Raw genomic sequence first — 18305 nt, 5'->3', positions numbered from 1 at the left:
GCAATAATAAACAGTGATGAGTGACAGCAGTTGAACGGATCGATCTCTCTCGCTAACGGATTGTCCTCTTTCAGGCTTTCACGAGTGCTTATCCAATCACAGGACGTGTACATAAAGTTCAGCGTAAGGCCTTCTAGCTGGCCTTGGTGTCGAAGACTCAAGATCTGATTGGCTATCGCAATTCACCGTCTCCGTTCACTTACAGCGCACGGGAGCCTGCTCTCTTAATTCTGAAAGCCTCAGGCAGATTTCATAGAACCTTACAACACAAGCAAGCTGAATTATGATTGGATAAAAACTCTACCACAATAAACAACACTGTCAGCAGCTCAACCAAGCGGATATAACACGACACAAAGAGAACAGACTACGGAGAATATTACATTTTATTTATGTCAGTGTATTTATGGAACAACATTAAGAGGGGGGGGGGAGGATTATGAAGACAAAATATATAACCACAACATTTTTTAATAATTTCATTGACATATTTTTTGAGTATGTTTAGGCCAGCAGAGAAGGCCTTGCAGGCCCTGACGGCTCGCCACTGACTGCTATGCTGATGACTCGCAGCTGTACCTGTCGTTCCCCCCGACTGATCCGGGGATCTCAGCTAGGATTGAGGCCTGCCTCACAGATATCTCCGCCTGGATGACCAAGCACCACCTCCAGCTGAGCCTCGCCAAAACAGAACTTCTCATCATCCCGGCCGAACCCTCTCCCACAATCTCTCAATCACCCTGGGATCTGTGATGCCATCTGATGGGAGTCAGATGGCTGAGCGGTGAGGGAGTCGGGCTAGTAATCAGAAGGTTGCCGGATCGATTCCCCACCGTGCCACATGATGTTGTGTCCTTGGGCAAGGCACTTCACCCTACTTGCCTCGGGGGGAATGTCCCTGTAATTACTGTAAGTCGCTCTGGATAAGAGCGTCTGCTAAATGACTAAATGTAATGTAAATGATGGTGACCCCTCATCTCTCATCTGTGAGCTCTCCCTCACAGCTCACATTGCTGCAGTCTCCCGGTCATGTAGGTTCACCCTCTACAACATTCGGAAGATCAGGAGATACCTGTCTGAGCACCCAGCTGCTATTCCAAGCACTTGTCCTCTCCAAGTTGGACTACTGCAACTTGCTGCTCGCCGGTCTCCCAGCATGTGCAACCCGCCCTCTCCAGAGGATTCAGAACGCAGCGGCCCGCCTGGTCTTCAACGTACCCAGACGCTCCCATGTTACCCCGCTCCTCATCTCCCTTCACTGGCTAACCCTTCATGGCCTGTATCAGATTCAAGACCCTGGTACAGATTCAGACCACCCGGTCCCAACACAAGCTCTTCTCCTGCCTGGCCCCCCAGTGTTGGAACCAACTCCCCACCTCCATCAGAGACACAGACTGTCTCTCCACCTTCAAGAAAAGGCTCAAGACACACTTGTTCCGGGAGTACAACGGTCCCTAGGAATGATTTGCTGGACCTGATGTTAGTTTCCTCCAGGATCACAATGACTCCTACTTAGAGACTTGTTGCTCTTATTGGTTAGCTGTAACTGATTTAAAATTATTGTACTCTCTGTGAAATATTTTTACTGTTGCTTGCTTTTCTACAGGTACACTCTTGCACTTTTTTGAGGTTCATGTTGTTTAATAGTAACTTGTTTAACTACATGCTCTAATGTTGCTTCCCTTTGGCACTTATTTTGTTTTTACACAATGTATGCTTCATGTTTGGCTACCCGCAATGTTTGGGGCTATCTCTGTGTTATGATCAGTGACCTATGCACTTTTGTAAAGCTCTCTCTTGGAAGTCGCTTTAGATAAAAGCGTCTGCTTAATGAATAAATATAAATTACTATTATTGCCTTCATGTTCAAAAGCGCTGAAGCGATCAACCAGACTGGAAAAACACTGAAGACTCAGACTTTATTGTTCAGTCAACATGACATGTTCAGCACATGGACAAAGAACATCCTACTGTGGGTATGTATTGTATATAGAAACTTTACAGAACACTTTTAATGACAACAAAGGAAAGAATCATGTTATCTTGGTGAACATCCACAAAAAATGTATTACAGTTGGAAGAAAACACTTACGGTACATTAAATATCATCGTAATGACAATAATGGAAAGAAGGGTAATACAATATGAACCAAATACACCTCAGAAGATGTGAGCTTTTAAGTACTTACATACAAAAGGAACTCAGAAAGGACAATAGAAATAAAAGCACAGTATCGATCACAATACAATACTGTTGTAGTGCTTGACCAGTTCACCTGTCCTAACAACAAGAGGGTTAGAGTTAACCCTAACAACAAGAGGTATCTGCAAGCGCAAGGAGTACCTGGAGAGACTTAGGCTCTCTTAGAGGACTGTGTGTGTAGGGGAGGTTCTAGTCTGGGGGTGGTAACAGGTGGTGGCACATGGTAAAAACTGTAAAGCACAAATACTTTCCTGTACTTTTTACAAATAGCTAATACATTTGAAACTTCAAAAGGGATGACATTTGCCTCAGGCAGTATACGTGGGTGTGGGGAGATGGGTGAGGAAAGAAGGGGCGAGGGAGTATGGGTAAGATGGGGAGTTCTACTAGACTAGGAGAAGATTAGATGGACTAGATTGATGGCACAGGGTTCTATATCACATGAGCAATAGAGACCATGTCATGGCAATATCATAGGATCGAGATACAAGCAGGGAGAACTGAGGAGTGTGTCTCTCTCTCACTGCATCTCTCTCTCTTACTGCGTCTCTCTCTCTACCTCTCTCTCTTACTGCGTCTCTCTCCCTCTCTCTTTCACTGCATCTTTCTCCCTTTGTCTCAATGCATTTACATTACATTTACATTTAGTCATTTAGCAGACGCTCTTATCCAGAGCGACTTACAGCAAGTACAGGGACATTCTCCCCGGGGCAGTAGGGTGAAGTGCCTTGCCCAAGGACACAACGGCAATGAATCTCTCTCCCTCACTCACTGCATCTCTCTCCCTCTCTCACTGCATCTCTCTCTCCCTCTCTTTCACTACATCTCTCTCTCCCTCTCTCTTTCGCTGCATCTCTCTGTCTCCCCCTCTTTCTCAAAGCATCTCTCTCCATCTCACTCTCATTTCTTTCTTTCCACCTCACTCTCTCTCTCCATCTCTCTCCCTTCATGTCTCTTTCTATATCTCTCTCACTCATCACTTTCTCTGTCTCTTTATAAACACCAATAATACTTTTTGCTTTAAACAGTGTTGTTACTGAGGGAAAGGGTTAAACAGTGCTGTTACTGAGAGAAAGGGTCTTCTTGATGGCAACATTAATATATGTAGCAATAGCAATTGTCTGCATCAGAGAGTCCTCAACTGATCATAACCCGCATCAGAGAGTCCTTAACTGATCATAACCTGCATCAGAGTCCTCAACTGATCATAACATAATATTAACATTTTACTATTGATTGTTCTTCTACAGGTACAGTCCTGCACTTTTTTGTTGTTCATGTTGTTTTATTTTGTAACTTGTATAACTGCATGCTCTTATGGGTCTTCCCTTTTGGCACTTGTTTAGTTTTTTCAAAATGTATGCTTCATGTTTTGGCTGCTTGCAATGTTTGGGACTACCTCGTTGTTATGATCAGTGACCTATGCTCTTTTGTAAAGCTCTCTCTAGGAAGTCGCTTTGGATAAAAGCGTCTGCTAAATGCATAAATGTAAATGTAACATGTGTGCCCTTAACATGTGGTACTAACACATGGTACTAACGTGTGGTACTAACATGAGGAATACAGGTTATGTCATGGACTCAATGTGATTTAGTATCCTTTGTGAGAGTGAGTAAAGTGTGTGTTTGTATCCCATTTGTTTTAAAAACAACAAAGCTGTTTTAAAAAGGCTGGGGTGGGACTAGTAGACATCTAGGGTGAGAAAGATAAGTAGGAGGAGCAGGACAAGCGGTATAGGTTTATAAGGTTAGTATAGGTTATTATGTGTATCAGAGGTTTGTATACTGTATTGAATATTGTATATTATTTGTATATTAGGAGGTTTACTATATTTTAGCTTATTATAGATGTAATCTATGTTCTGTGTACTTATATGTTATGTTATGCCAGGTTGCTTTGCATTGTCTTGTCCTAAGAATTTCAGTGCCCAGTCTGACCCTGTGTTGTTCTGTGCATCTGACAACAAAAGACTTGGACTATTGCGCAGCACAGAAACGCCTGTGAACACCTGCCCACCTAGACGAGTGAGCTCTTCCGAAAATTAACTTACCTTGGGTCAATATGTTATTCATGTTCTTGTTGTTAGTCGGTGATTATTGCCTTATTATTTGAATATTAGAATTATATCCCTTCAATCATCAACAAGGGGAAAAGGAAGTCAAAAGTAGATCATTTAAAAAACTGTGGACTGGAAGCAAACAGGACACAAGTGAAATACAGACATAAGAGAAAGTTTGTAGAAACTCAGTCACTCATCTCCCTCCTTCCCCTCTCCTCTCCCCTCCTTCCTCCTCTCCTCCACTCATCTCCCAGTCTCTCTTCATCTCGCCTCCCCCTCTCTTCCCCCCTCTCTCTTCCCCTCTTCTCCCCCATCTCGCCTCCTCTTCTCTCCTCCCCTCTCCTTCCCCCTCCCTTCTCCTCCCCCCTCTCTCTTCCCCTCTCCTCCTACCCTCTCCCCCCCTTTCCATGGCAGCCTCAGCAGGAAACCTCCATGCTGTGAGAAAGCTGGGCCGCAGCCTCACTGCTGTCCGTGTGGGTGAAGGGCCGGGAGCGGGAGCCGTCCAGGGAGCTGCCGCTGGCCAGGGAGCCTGTCCGGGAGCGAGCCAAGCGGGTCATACTGGCAGAGGGCACTGGGAGGAGGAGGGGAAGAGGAAGCAGGGATGAGAAGAGGATGAGAAACAGGGAGAAGGGTAGGAGAAGAAGAGGGGAGCAGGAGGAGAGAAGGAGTAAAGGGGAGCAGGGGATGAGTAGGGTTTAGGAGAAGAAGAGGAGGAGAAAGAAGGAGGAGGAGATAAAAACAGATGAGTCAAAGAGGATGGACATTGGGGCGAGGAAGAGGAGGAGAGGGAAGTGAAGTGGGTGGAGGATGGGTGAGACCAGAGTAAAGGAGAGGTGGAGAAGGAAGGGAGAGAGGGGGAGGGGAAACAGAAGGAGAGATAGCAGAAGAATAATGAGAGTTGATGTTGAAGGTTGGGGAAAGAGAGAGATGGAAATAGAAAACGTAAGAGTTGGAGACAGAAAAAAGAGATAGAGACAGAAATCAGAATCTGGGAGAGATGGGGCCACAAGCTGTGTATGAAGAGCCAACTGTAGCCTCCTACATTGCTGATGAGACCAAGCTGCTGGCATTATGCTGCAGATACCAGCCACGTGTCTGTCTGGATAACGGCCCTAACGCTGAACACACAGTTCTCATGTTATGTCTTGCAGAAGAATGTTGGTTTTGTCAAAACACAGACCTGTTTGAACAATTGATAACATTAAGGTATTTCAAAGCTGAAACAGGGTGCTTCATTTAAGCTAAATGTTTTTATCTGGAATGGGCTAAACTGGCAACACTATTTGATTGGTTAACACCACTATCAGCAGGGTTGAAGACAGCAGGGTTGAGGACAGCAGGATTGGAGACAGCAGGGTTGAGGACAGCAGGGTTGAGGACAGCAGGGTTGAGGACAGCAGGGTTGAGGACAGCAGGGTTGAGGACAGCAGGGTTGAAGACAGCAGGGTTGAAGACAGCAGGGTTGAGGACATCTGGGTTTTAGACTGGAAATCTGGATTTTAGACAGGGCAGCAGGGTTGAGGAGAGCAGGGTTGAGGACATTAGGGTTGAGGGCAGCAGGGTTTTAGACAGGGCAGCAGGGTTGAGGACAGCAGGGTTGAGGACAGGGCAGCAGGGTTGAATACAGACTCCTGAAAGCAAATAATCCACAGTATTGAATATATATAAAAAGATTTTAGGACGAGATGAAGAGCAAAAAGAACAATCTAAACTTGCGTCAAAGTAAGATAATCTGAGCAGTGTTGCCAGAAGTCACTATTGGCTCTTTGAAAAGTTGATAAAAGTCACAAGATGGTGATGGCATCATGTAGCGTCAAGCTTTAGATCTGTAGATGTACTAAGTACAATTAGAAGCCTACTTCTATAAACATTCGGACCACTAAAACACTAAGAAAGGCAAACATAATGTAAAAGAAAACTGTTTGCTGCTGCACAACAACTGAAAACGGAGATTGGCAAAGTAGCAGAAAGTCGATAGATTTTTCGCAAGTCGCAAGATAAGATTTTTTGCCACTAGGCAAGGTGTAAAGTCGGCAAATTGGCAACACTGCATCTGAGCTGAAGGGAACGGCAGAGGGCAACACCAAACAGGAAGTACCTGGCCCTCCACTCAACCTTCCATCCTTCACACACGCAACTGAGAGACGGAGGCAGGGAGACAGAGGGCAAGATAAACACAACGCAAACACTGAATTAGACAACAGACACTGTAAGACCACATGCAGCACAACACCATACAATACTTCAGTTGTACACCATTACTGAAATAAAAGTGAGACTGGACACACAAGGGTGGGTGAAACAACAGAATAAGAATCTAAAGGAATGAGAAATGGTCAATCATTCACATGTTCCCTTCATCCCTACATCCCTTCCTCCTTCCTTCCACCCCTCTTCCCCTCCCTCCTTCCCTCTACCCCTCCCTCCCTCTATCCCTCCCTCCATCCCTCTATCCCTCCCTCCATCCCTCCACCCCTCCCTCCCTCTACCCCTCCCTCTATTCCTCCCTCCATCCCCCCACCCCTTCATCCCTCTACCCCTCCCTCTATTCCTCTATCCCTCCCTCTACCCCTCCTTCCCTCTACCCCTCCCTCCCTCTACCCCTCCATGCCTCTACCCCTCCATCCTTCTACCCCTCCATCCCTCCCTCAGTCGTGATCCCCCAGGGTACTTACTGTAGCTCATGCCCTGCAGGAAGTACTTGAAGGCTTCACTCAGCTTCCCAGGCTGTGGTTGGATAGAATGGATGAGAGGCCAATCACTGCATTCGTTCAAATGTGGCCAATCACTGCATTCACTTCAAATGTGGCCAGCGGCCATGCGTCTGTCTCACCTGTGTTAACTGGGGAAGTCCACCAGAATCAGCCATCTTCAACCACCCAGGAGGGACAGGAACAGCACAGTTAGAACATAGAACAGGTACAATATAGAACTGTTAGAACAGGTAGAACATAGAACAGTTCAGGTAAATAACTGATATAATTACAAAGACAATTTATGAAAAAATCAAGCCATCAATGTAGCTGCAAGCAGGAATGAGGTGGCCAAGCAGGTCAAATTAACGAAAAACCTTTTAGACATCCTCAGAAAAGGGTTCCAAGTACATGCAGCAAGTTTGGTGTGAATCCATCAAAGATTTGCTGAGATACAACCCAACTTCCTGTTTGCTGGCTTAACTGCACATTTTGATTTTTTGGCTGTACCAGGCAAACGGTTTTGAAAATAAGAAAAACATGTGATAGCATTTGTGAGGATTAGTCTGAAGATTATCTGTGCCAAATTTGGTGAAGATTGAACACACTTTGTAGGAGGAGTAAAGAAAATCTTTTTTCTCATTAATTCAAAATGGCGGGCATATCAATTCGGCAGGTGTCACACATTATCATGTGTCACACACTGGATCTCCCAAGATATCATGAGACAAAGGAATCACTTAATAAAGGAAAACAAATCAACAGTTATTGGCCAAAATGCATTTTTGCTTCTAGCGGCCACTCCCAGTGGTCACATGACATCAAATTGTTTGGACATCCTCAGAAAGCTCATACCAAGTTTGGTGTTGATATCTTAAAGATTTGCTGAGATATGACCCAACTTCCGATTTTGATTGTTTGTACCGGACAAACGGTTTTGAAAATAAAAAATCCTTTGATAATTTGAGTGAGGGTTGCTCTGACGATGATCTGTGCCAATTCTGGGGAAGAGTGGACAGTTTTCTTAAAATCAGGGTCATAGGGCGTGTTGAACTTGTCTTCATCCAGGGAATCCAACGGTACCTCATTTTTGCAAATAGGTCATACGGTTCAAAGGTTACGCATGTAAACACACGTCCAACTTTGACCCGTTGGTGGCGCTAGAGTGCCCCCATGGGAGACATGAAACAAATTTCACAACTTTTTACCATAAGGTTCTAGGGGCTGCCATATACTTCAATGGGAGAAGAAGATTTGTAATAATAATAAGAAAAAGTAGAAACACTTCACTGCTTGGCCGCCACCAATTACAATTGTTGATACATATATAGAATATATTCTATATTCGATAACTATATTCTATAAGTATTGCAGAAGAAGAACCCCGGGTGTAGATACCTTCAAGAACGTTGTGTGGCTCGGATCCAGTTTAGAATTGCATTCAACCTTGGAAAGTAAAATTGTGTGCAAAACAAACATTTAGCATCACATCAAATTTGTATTTGTCTGAGTTTATGTGTATAATAATAATAATAATGAAAACCTTTATTGTCATTGTATTTGCATAAAACTAAATTTGGAGTGCTTCTCCTGTTGGTGGAACGAGTGTAAGAGGTATGTGTGTGAATGTGTGTGAATATGTGTGTATGCCTGTGTTCATGTACGTGTATACTATGGGGTGTAATACGTGTCACCGGTAAATATGCAAAGCGCACAGTAGTGCCTGCACACGCCTGCGCGATGATATCAACCCTCCGAGCGCATGCGAGACAGGGTCTTTACATAGAGTTACAATAAACACAGGCGTTCACACACACGTCACATAGGGTTAGGGTACAACATGTATGTGACGTGTACACTAACACTGACATATATGGGGGGTGATTAGTGCCAGGTAATGTTAACAAAGCTAGCAACCGTCGCTACGCCTAATAAAGCAAACAATCACTGCCACCACTATGCCATACGTCTGCCATTTTGTGGATAGCTAGGTAAATAAGGCGGCTAGTTCACCATTATGCCAGTATTATCATCTAGTGAGACCATTCAAGAGATTAGGTGTCAGAGTCAAGTTCAAGTCTTTTATTTGTCAGGTACACAGAACAACACAAGGTTAGACTGGGCACTGAAATTCTTAAGACAAGACAACACAAGCACCTGGCATAACATAACATATAAGTACACGGAAGACAATTTACATCAATGCTGAGCTTATATAAGTGAAACTTCCTAAATATACAGAGAGCAATAAATATCGACTATACTAACCCTAATACTAAAACTTCCTAAATTACATACATATACAGATAACAATAGATAGTACACTATACTAACCCTAATGCACTATACTAACCCTAATGCACTATACTAACCCTAATGCACTATACTAACCCTAATGCACTATGCTAACCCTAATGCACAAAAAAAACAGTCCAGTGCTCCCCTTCCCCTGAATACTGATGCCTTCAAATCTGGACCCCAAATCCCCCCCCCTGTTTACTGTCGAGTTGGTTTGTTCCTTTTCTGCCTATTTGTTGTGCACGCCCACTCCTTGGATAGAGTTGCCCACTTATCCCTACACATTGGTTACCCATCAAGTTATGTATATATACCCCTGATTCCCTTGTGCCCCTTCCAAAGTCTTGTATAGTTTACTGTCACATTCTGAGTGTTTATCTGGTTTCCTCTTTGGCCTCTTAATGTCGATCCTTGTTTGTTCCAGACCTTGTTCCCTCCTGCCTGATCCATCTTGGTACCTTTGAACCTCTACCTGCTCCTGGATTTATGACCTCCTCCCTGAACACCAGTTTACAACTAGCTTACTCCTTTTGGTGCCTTTGCTTACGTAATAAATCTGCGCTCCTGTGAATGGGTTACATTAGGCTACCCATAGCGTTGGATTTACTGCTTCAAATTGAAAAGTGAGGCGATCCTTCGATTCAAGTCAGTTTCTTAACGTGTTATATATTGTCAATTAAAAGTTCCAACTAACCAAGAAGTTTGAAGACCAAGACCCATTCAACACGGTACACAAAACCCAAACCCAGATATTGTAATTTATTTAATTCTTCAATATTAAATCAAACCATAACCATTCCTGACTCTGTTCAGGTCTCTGCCTACAGCCCAACACTAGTTAGCTGAAATAGAAACACTGATAGAAACACTGATATTATTTTCCCAATTGATAACTAGCCAGCCACTTAACCTACAGTTGCCAACTTGAGACCGGTTATAGCTAACATACCACATAATGGAAGACGTATGGCGTAGCGGTGGCAGTGATTGCAGACGTAGCAGTGGCAGTGATTGTTTGCTTTGCAGACGTATAGCACAGCGGTGGCAGTGATTGCAAGCATCAAGACGCACTTGTTCCGGTAGTACAACGGCACTTAGGTATGCTTGGCTGGACCTGATGTTAGTTTCCTCCAGGATCACAATGACTCTTATTGAGTGACTTGTTGCTTTTGTAGGTTAGTTATAAGGAAGTTAAGTCTTGTACTCGCTGTGAAATATTTTTTACTGCTGATTGTTCTTCTACAGTTACAGTCCTCTACCTTTTGTGGTTCATGTTGTTTTAATTTGTAACTTGTATAACTGCATGCTCTTATGGGTCTTCCCTTTTGGCACTTGTTTAGTTTTTTCACAATGTATGGTTCATGTTTTGGCTGCTTGCTATGTTTGGGACTACCTCGTTGTTATGATCAGTGACCTATGCTATTTGTAAAGCTCTGTCTTGGAAGTCGCTTTGGATAAAAGCGTCTGCTAAATGCATAAATGTAAATGTAATGTAAATCTGACAATAAAATACTTGAACTTGAACTGGTTTACCTAATTACAAAAACAATTATACGAGTTATACGTCTCTATATACATTTTTCATTGAATTATTTGCTATGGGTCAATCACTAATCAAGTTTATCACCAAACCAAAGGTTGGATAAATTGGTCAGTCAGTAGTAGAAGAATGTGCAACAAGTTTGAAGTTTGTATGGTCGATATTGACAAAGATATTGAAAAAACATTCGGACTGTCTACTGTTTTACCCCGGTCCCTAAATATGATGCGGAGCCTGAACAGAGGTACGAATATGAATGTCTGTTGAATCTCGAATATGAAATAGATTTCACCTCAGTGTATATACAGTGCCCTCCAAAAGTATTGGAACAGTGAGGCGAATTCCTTTATTTTTGCTGTAGACTGAAAACATTTGGGCTTGACATCAAATAATGAACGTGAGACCAGAGATCAACGTTTCAGCTTTTATTTCCAGGTATTTACATCAGGATCTGATGCACAACTAAGAAAATATCACATTTTGTTTGAATCCACCCATTTGTCATGTGAGCAAAAGTATTGGAACAGATATACTTAAAACATATTTAAGTGAATAAGACTTAATATTTAGTTGCAAATCCTTTGCTTTCAATAACTGCAGCAAGTCTGTGACCCATTGACGTCACCAAACTTTTGCATTCTTCCTTTTTGATGCTTTCCCAGGCTTTCACTGCAGCCTCTTTCAGTTGTTGTTTGTTTTGTGGGGTTCCTCCCTTCAGTCTCCTCTTAAGCAGGTAAAATGCATGCTCTATAGGGTTTAAGTCTGGAGATTGACTTGGCCAGTCTAATACCTTCCATTTCTTGCCCCTGATGAACTCCTTTGTTGTTTTGGCAGTGTGTTTTGGGTCGTTATCTTGCTGCATGATGAAGGCTCTGCCAATCAGTTTGGTTGCATCTTTCCTTAAATTGGCAGACAAAATGTTTCTGTAGACTTCCGAGTTCATTTTGCTGCTGCCATCATGTGTTACATCCTCAATGAAGATTAATGAGCCCGTCCTAGAAGAAGCCATGCAAGCCCAAGCCATGACATTACCTCCACCGTGTTTCACAGATGAGCTTGTGTGTTTGGGATCATGAGCAGTTCCTTTCTTTCTCCAAACTTTACCCTTTCCATCACTTTGGTAAAAGTTAATCTTTGTCTCATCAGTCCATAAAACTTTGTCCCAGAATTTTTGAGGTTCATCTCTGTACTTTTTGGCAAATTCCAGCCTGGCCTTCCTATTCTTCTTGCTAATGAGTGGTTTGCATCTTCTGGTGTAGCCCTTGTACTTTTGTTCATGAAGTCTTCTGCGAACAGTAGATAGTGATACCTTCACTCCTGCCATCTGGAGGTTGTTGCTGATCTCACTAACAGTTGTTTTAGGGTCTTTCTTTACAGCTCTCACAATGTTTCTGTCATCAACTGCTGATGTTTTCCTTGGTCTACCTGTTCGACGTCTGTTACTTAGTACACCAGTAGTTTTCTTCTTCTTCAGGACATTCCAAATGGTTGTACTGGCTATGGCCAATGTTTCTGCAATGGCTCTGATTGATTTTCCATCTTCTCTAAGACTCACAATTGCTTGTTTTTCACCCAAAGACAGCGCTCCGGTTTTCATGTTGTTTTCACCTCTGAATACAGTCTGCATAGACAAAACCTATCTTACCCAATCTGAACCTGAGTGTAGACATTCAGTGGTATTTATTGATTGAATAATGTATGTAATAGGACACACCTGGGCAACAAAACACACCTGTCAATCATATGTTCCAATACTTTTGCTCACGTGACAAATGGGTGGGTTCGAACAAAAAGGTGATATTTTCTAATTTGTGCATCAGATCCTGATGTAAATACCTGGAAATAAAAGCTGAAACGTTGATCTCTGGTTTCACATTCATCGTTTGATGTCAAGCCCAAATGTTTTCAGTCTACAGCAAAAATAAAGGAATTGGCCTCACTGTTCCAATACTTTTGGAGGGCACTGTACATGTGTTAAACGCAAAGTTTAACTGGGTGAAGGCAATCATGGTTTGAATGACAGCACTCCAATGCAAACGTACCCCATGCTAATTTTCAGCCAAGGTCCTCGGGCATTCAACCCAAGTTGGTATTGCTCTCGAACTTAGTTAGAGTACTCAGCCAAGCTAGCATGTATTTGCTTACCCTGTCGACAATTTGGAGCCAGAAATGATAAAGACATCACCTTCCCTAGACAAGGTTTTACCAATTGGAAAACCGCAATGATTATTTCACATTAAGTTCAAAAAGCTATTCTGCACTCCAGGGCCGGTCCTAGGCAAAGGTGACACAGGCAGCTGCCTTGGGCGGCATCAAGAAGGGGGCGGAAAATTCAGAAGTTCATCCATTAATTAACCGTCCCGCACCACCAGCAGAGGGCGCCAAGTCACATATCTGTGTTGCGGTTAGGGGGCGGCCCAACCGGGGGCCAAATCGGGGGGGGAGGGGGGCACTGTTCATACATCTCGCCTAGGGCGCCGAATGTGCTAGGACCGGCACTGCTGCACTCAAATGAAGGGCAAACAAAATCACTCTCGCACTGCGCGCGCTTGCATTCAGTGTGGAAGTCCCTATCTAGCATCACAACAAACCCAGAATACATCCTAGGTTTGGGCTAGTCCTCGAATGTTTACAACGCCTGGCTCCACGCCAGATTAACACTCGGATCGATAAGCAGTCTCAAAAAACAAATATATGAGGCCTATCAACATAAAAAATTATACGATCCCCTTTCGTAATCATGATACCCCCCAAAACAATTCACTGCACCCCCAGTCAAAGCAGGCTGCATCCAGCCCTGGATGAAAGGCACTTTCAATAAAAATGGGAAGGCGAATGTTTGTGCTTCAAGGAGAAAAAACGGTACGTATTTTGTGTTATAAGGCGATTTTGGTCGTTAAAGAATACAATCTCTTTCGGCATTCTGACACCAAAGACAGAGATAAATATGCCAAATGTATCCATTCAAGAAAAACAGCAGATTGTCCAAGAATTAAAAGGCGGACTGCAATTGCAGCAGAATAGGCTTTTTTGTTCACAAAAGCTACAACTAAAACACTATGTTTTTACATCGTTACATCATAGTTGCAACTGGCTCTTTGAGGGCAACCATAATGCTGATGTGGCCCTCTGTGAAAATTAGTTTGACAACCCTGCTGTAGGGTGTAGTATTCTTTCCGCGCTTTCTAAAACTCGCTAGAGTAGCCGACGCGTCATTCACCCGTATCAGGTACGCGGTGAACCGACTGTGTGTGTGTGTGTATGTGAGTGTGTGTATGTGTGTATATGTGTGTGTGAGAGGGTGTGTGTGTGAGTGACAGCAAGGAGTAGGGTTGACCCAGATGTTTCAGTAGCCACATTACTGCAGAGATGAGTCATCCTGCACAAACAGGGAAAAGGAGAGGAGGGTAGAGAACATGGGAGAAGAGGAGATGGGAGGAGAGGAAAGGAAGGGAGATAGGAGGAGTAGATGGGAGGAGAGGAGATGGGAGGAGAAGATGGGGGGAGAGGAGAGAGAAGATGGGAGGAGAGGAGAGGAGGGGAGAGAAGATGGGAGTAGAGGAGAGAAGATGGTAGGAGAGGAGAGGAGGGAAGATGGGAGAAGAGGAGGGGAGAGAAGATGGGAGGAGAGAAGAGAAGGGGAGAGAAGACGGGGAGGAGAGGAGAGGAAGGGAGAGGAGGGAAGATGGGAGGAGAAGAGAGAAGATGGTAGAAGAGGAGGGAAGATGGGAGGAGAGGAAAGGAGGGGAGAGAAGAGAAGATTGGAGGAGAGATGGGGAGAGAAGAGAAGATGGTAGGAGGGGAGAGGAGTGGAAGGGAAAAATGACAGGAGCTGGAAGTGAGTGGAGAAAGTTTAAGAAGGAGATGAACTCACCACTCCCTCCTCAGCTGGGGCATTGTCCCCCACAACCAACATGACAGGGCACCTGGCACGAGGAGATGATAGTCACACTGCTGGCTGAGTTCAGGGGCATTAAAGAAATGTCTGCTGGTGGAGGGTCGCTCACCTCAGGGTCTTGGCATTGAGCACTGTCCCACTGCGGTTCATCTCCAGGTCCCGACGACTGAGAGATACAGAAGAGGGGCTCAGCCAGACAGTGTGTGTTGGGTGCATGTGTTGGATGTGTGTGTGTACTGGGTATGCGTATGTGTTGTAAGTGTGTTTATGTTGGGTGTGCGTGTGTGTACCTGTTGTACATGTTCCAGAAGAGCTGAAGATTGAACTGGTTGATGGTGTTGTTGATCTGTTGTCTGTAGCTCTGGACCAGCTCTGTGTTGTTCATCAATTCCTCCTGAAAAGATAGAGGAGAGACTCGATGAGGAGGGAGGAGATACCACAGAGAGATCAATCAATCAACCTTTATTTATAAAGCACATTTAACACAATACAAATTGATCCAAAGTGCTGTACATAGTGCATAGCAAAACTACGCTATAAAATAACAAAGTTTCCAAAATCTAACGAATAAAAATGTGTTGCTAGAGTAGATTAAAAAATATCCAATGAAGGAGCAGACCTCACATGATAAGGGAGAGCATTCCAAAGCTTTGCCACAGCCACAAAAAAGCCAGATCACCCTTTAATTTGTAGCAAAATCGTGACACATTTAAAAGCAAGTGTTTTCAAGATCTGTATGCCCTAGCAGGACAGTATGGTATCAACTCTAAACTTAATGGGAAGCCAGTGAAGGGATGCCAAAACAGGAGAATATGATCCCTCTTTCTAGACCCAGTCAAAAGTCTTGCAGCTGCATTTTGAACAATTTGTAATCGAGATAGTGTAGAATGAAGAAGACCACAATAAAGAGAGTTGCAATAGTCTAATTGTGATGTTACAAATGCATGAATTGCAACTTCTAAATCTTAGCTTGAGAGAAGATTCTTCAACTTTGCAATAGATCTTAAATGGAAAAAGCTTCCTCTTATAACAGCACTCATTTGTTTGTCAAAAAATAGTGAAGAGTCAAAGATCACTCCAAGGTTTTTGATTTGTTTGCATACTTTTGTTGAGAGAGGACCTAACTGGGCTTTCATAGCAGGAGTGGAATCTGCCGGACAGCCCAGAATTAAAACCTCTGTTTTATTGTCATTTAACTGCAGAAAGTTATTTGTCATCCACCCCTTTATATCATCTACACATTCCAATAACACATCAAATGAAGCAGTGTTGTCAAGCCTTTCTGAAAGGTAAAGCTGAGAATCATCTGCATAGCAGTGATATGAAATGTTTTACTTCTGATAAATGAGGGCTATGGGGAGCATATAAAGAGAAAACAATAAAGGTCCCAAAATAGATCCTTGGGGCACACCAAACAGAGCAGGCGCAGATCACGAGGAACAATTTCCTGAATTTACAGAAAAAGAGGTAGGAAGTAGTGCTGTTGGTTAAACACGTTATTAATGGAATGAACGCAAGTTGTAAAAAAAAAAAATTGCGAGATTAACGTTCTTTTTGGCCTAGAAAACTTTTTCGCATGCTGTTGCAACAACTACTGACGTTAGAAAAACTACAACACCACACCGGATCTAGCTAGACCGGAAACAAAACAACAGGCTTGCAAGCCATATTAGGCTAACGTTATGTTTTAAGTGGTGGGGGGCGCGACATGCCAAAATGGATGCCAATAAGATTCTGAATGGCAAGTTTACTTTAAAAAATATGCCAAATGGTTCCATTGACAAGACCAAAGTGGTCTGTGTGTTCTGTCGTTGTGAACTGAGCTATCATCGCAGCACGTCCAGTCTGAAATACCAATTGATGGCCAAGCACACAGCTGATGCGAATCCTCCGCCCCCTCGTCAAAGCCAGGCGATTTGCTTGCATTGTTGTTTTTAATTAAAAAAAACGTTTGCACTAAGCAATCCGATCCACTTTTCCGTTTTGATAAAAGCATTCAAATGAGAACAAATAACAGGCCAAAAAGAAATCAAGGGAAATTTAGAATAGATAAAAATGTGTGATTAATTGCGATTAATCGTGAGTTAACTATGACATTAATGTGATTAATCGCAATTAAATATTTGAATAATTTTAATACAGTTCCCCTGACACCCACCATGTATTCTAGCCATTCAAGAAGAATGTTGTGGTCAATGGTATCAAATGCAGTGCTCAGGACTAACAAAACCAGCACAACACAAGAACCTGAATCTAAAGCAAGCAAGATATCATTCGTAACCCTCAACAGCGCTGACTCAGTGCTATGTAATAACCTAAAACCAGATTGTTCAAGATATTTGTCCAAGATATTAAAGGAATTCAAATAAAACTGGAGCTGTGAAAAAAAGACTTTCTCTAAAAGCTTAGATATAAAAGGCAGTTTAGAGATCGGTTGATAATCACGGCACATTTCTGGATCAAGTTGAGGTTTCTTCAACATAGGTTGCACAATTGCATGTTTAAAACTAGCTGGAACGACACCTTTGGTTAAAGAGCTGTTTATGATAGCGGTTACCATATGACTAACGGTAGAGAAAACATCCTTAAAAAGATGAGCTGGGATGATATCTAATTTAGAACCAGAACATTTCATAGTAGAGATTATATCAGCTAACTGAGTTTGAGAGACAGGTTTAAAGTTTGACAGGGCAGTTGAAAGTGACATGGTTCAGAAGGAACAATGGAGCTTCTAATATTGATTTTTTGTGTGAAATGTTTTTAAAAAGCTTCAAAGAGGCCTCAGATAACATAGACGTAGTCGGGTTTAAAATAGGGTCAATTGTATCAAACACGACTTTTGTTCGCTTTACGGTATCAGAAATTAACTGAGAAAAGAAATTAGATTTTGCATTCTTTACTACCGCTTGATAAACTTGATTTAAAAATCTCAAAAGAAACCTGTAGCCTATCTTTTTTCCACTTTTGCTCCGCTTTTCGACACTCACAGACAACTGACCTGGCTGAAGAGATGAGGCAACACTGTGTCAGGCAGAGCACTGGTCAGACCAGACAACTGGAGAGGGCAAGTGGGGAGAGAGACAACGAGAGAGAGAAGTAGATATATAATGAGCATAATTGAAAGAAAACTAATTGTGTTGCTGTGAACCCATTTACCATGCCAATAAAGCATACTGACTTTAAATGTGATAATGATGGCATAATGATGGCATCATAATTAATTACTTTAATTTCCAACCCCTAAAACCATCCCTTGCTGGGTTTCTGGTTGGGTGAGAGAACACAGTGACTACAGTGTAGCATGCTAATAACAAGCTTGAGAACACTGTGACTACAGTGTAGCATGCTAACAACAGGCTTGAGAACACAGTGACTGCAGTGTATCACGCTAATAACAGGCTTGACAGGGTGATGATCCACCTTTGATGCCGCCCAGTCAATCCAGCCCTTCCCATTTGGGTCGATGTTGAGCAGAACCAGACCCTCAACCAGGTCCGGGAAGATCAGCTGAGGGGAGAGAGAGGGAGGGAGAGAGGTGGGAGGGAAAGAGGGAGACAGGGAAGGAGACAGAAAGAGAGATAGAGGGAAAGATAGAGAGGAGAGAGATGAGGAAA

The 18305-nt window shown here is 43.1% G+C and overlaps 1 protein-coding gene across 4 annotated transcripts in view; it reads right to left on the bottom strand.

Moving 5' to 3' along the window:
- Positions 1-4645: 4645 nt before the first annotated feature.
- The window catches only part of ndrg4 (NDRG family member 4), a 44695-nt gene continuing 31035 nt past the window's right edge, over positions 4646-18305 (bottom strand). For 2 of the 4 annotated variants that reach the window (XM_047033728.1, XM_047033730.1), the window contains 9 exons: positions 18112-18198; positions 17690-17746; positions 14982-15085; positions 14801-14857; positions 14668-14719; positions 8354-8401; positions 7096-7131; positions 6938-6989; positions 5532-6399 (listed from right to left, as the gene is read on the bottom strand). In XM_047033728.1, coding sequence (XP_046889684.1) covers positions 6110-6399; positions 6938-6989; positions 7096-7131; positions 8354-8401; positions 14668-14719; positions 14801-14857; positions 14982-15085; positions 17690-17746; positions 18112-18198 — 783 coding nt within the window. In that variant the 3' untranslated portion in view covers positions 5532-6109. Of the gene's footprint in view, positions 4834-5531; positions 6400-6937; positions 6990-7095; positions 7132-8353; positions 8402-14667; positions 14720-14800; positions 14858-14981; positions 15086-17689; positions 17747-18111; positions 18199-18305 lie in introns of those variants that run through there. The other 2 variants (XM_047033731.1, XM_047033729.1) reach the window with 2 other exon arrangements.

The sequence above is a fragment of the Hypomesus transpacificus genome, chromosome 14 (assembly GCF_021917145.1).
Source record: "Hypomesus transpacificus isolate Combined female chromosome 14, fHypTra1, whole genome shotgun sequence".
Classification (NCBI taxonomy): Eukaryota; Metazoa; Chordata; class Actinopteri; order Osmeriformes; family Osmeridae; genus Hypomesus; species Hypomesus transpacificus.
The sequence above is the reverse complement of the archived record's forward strand: the minus strand, read 5'-3'. Positions and strand labels throughout refer to the sequence as shown.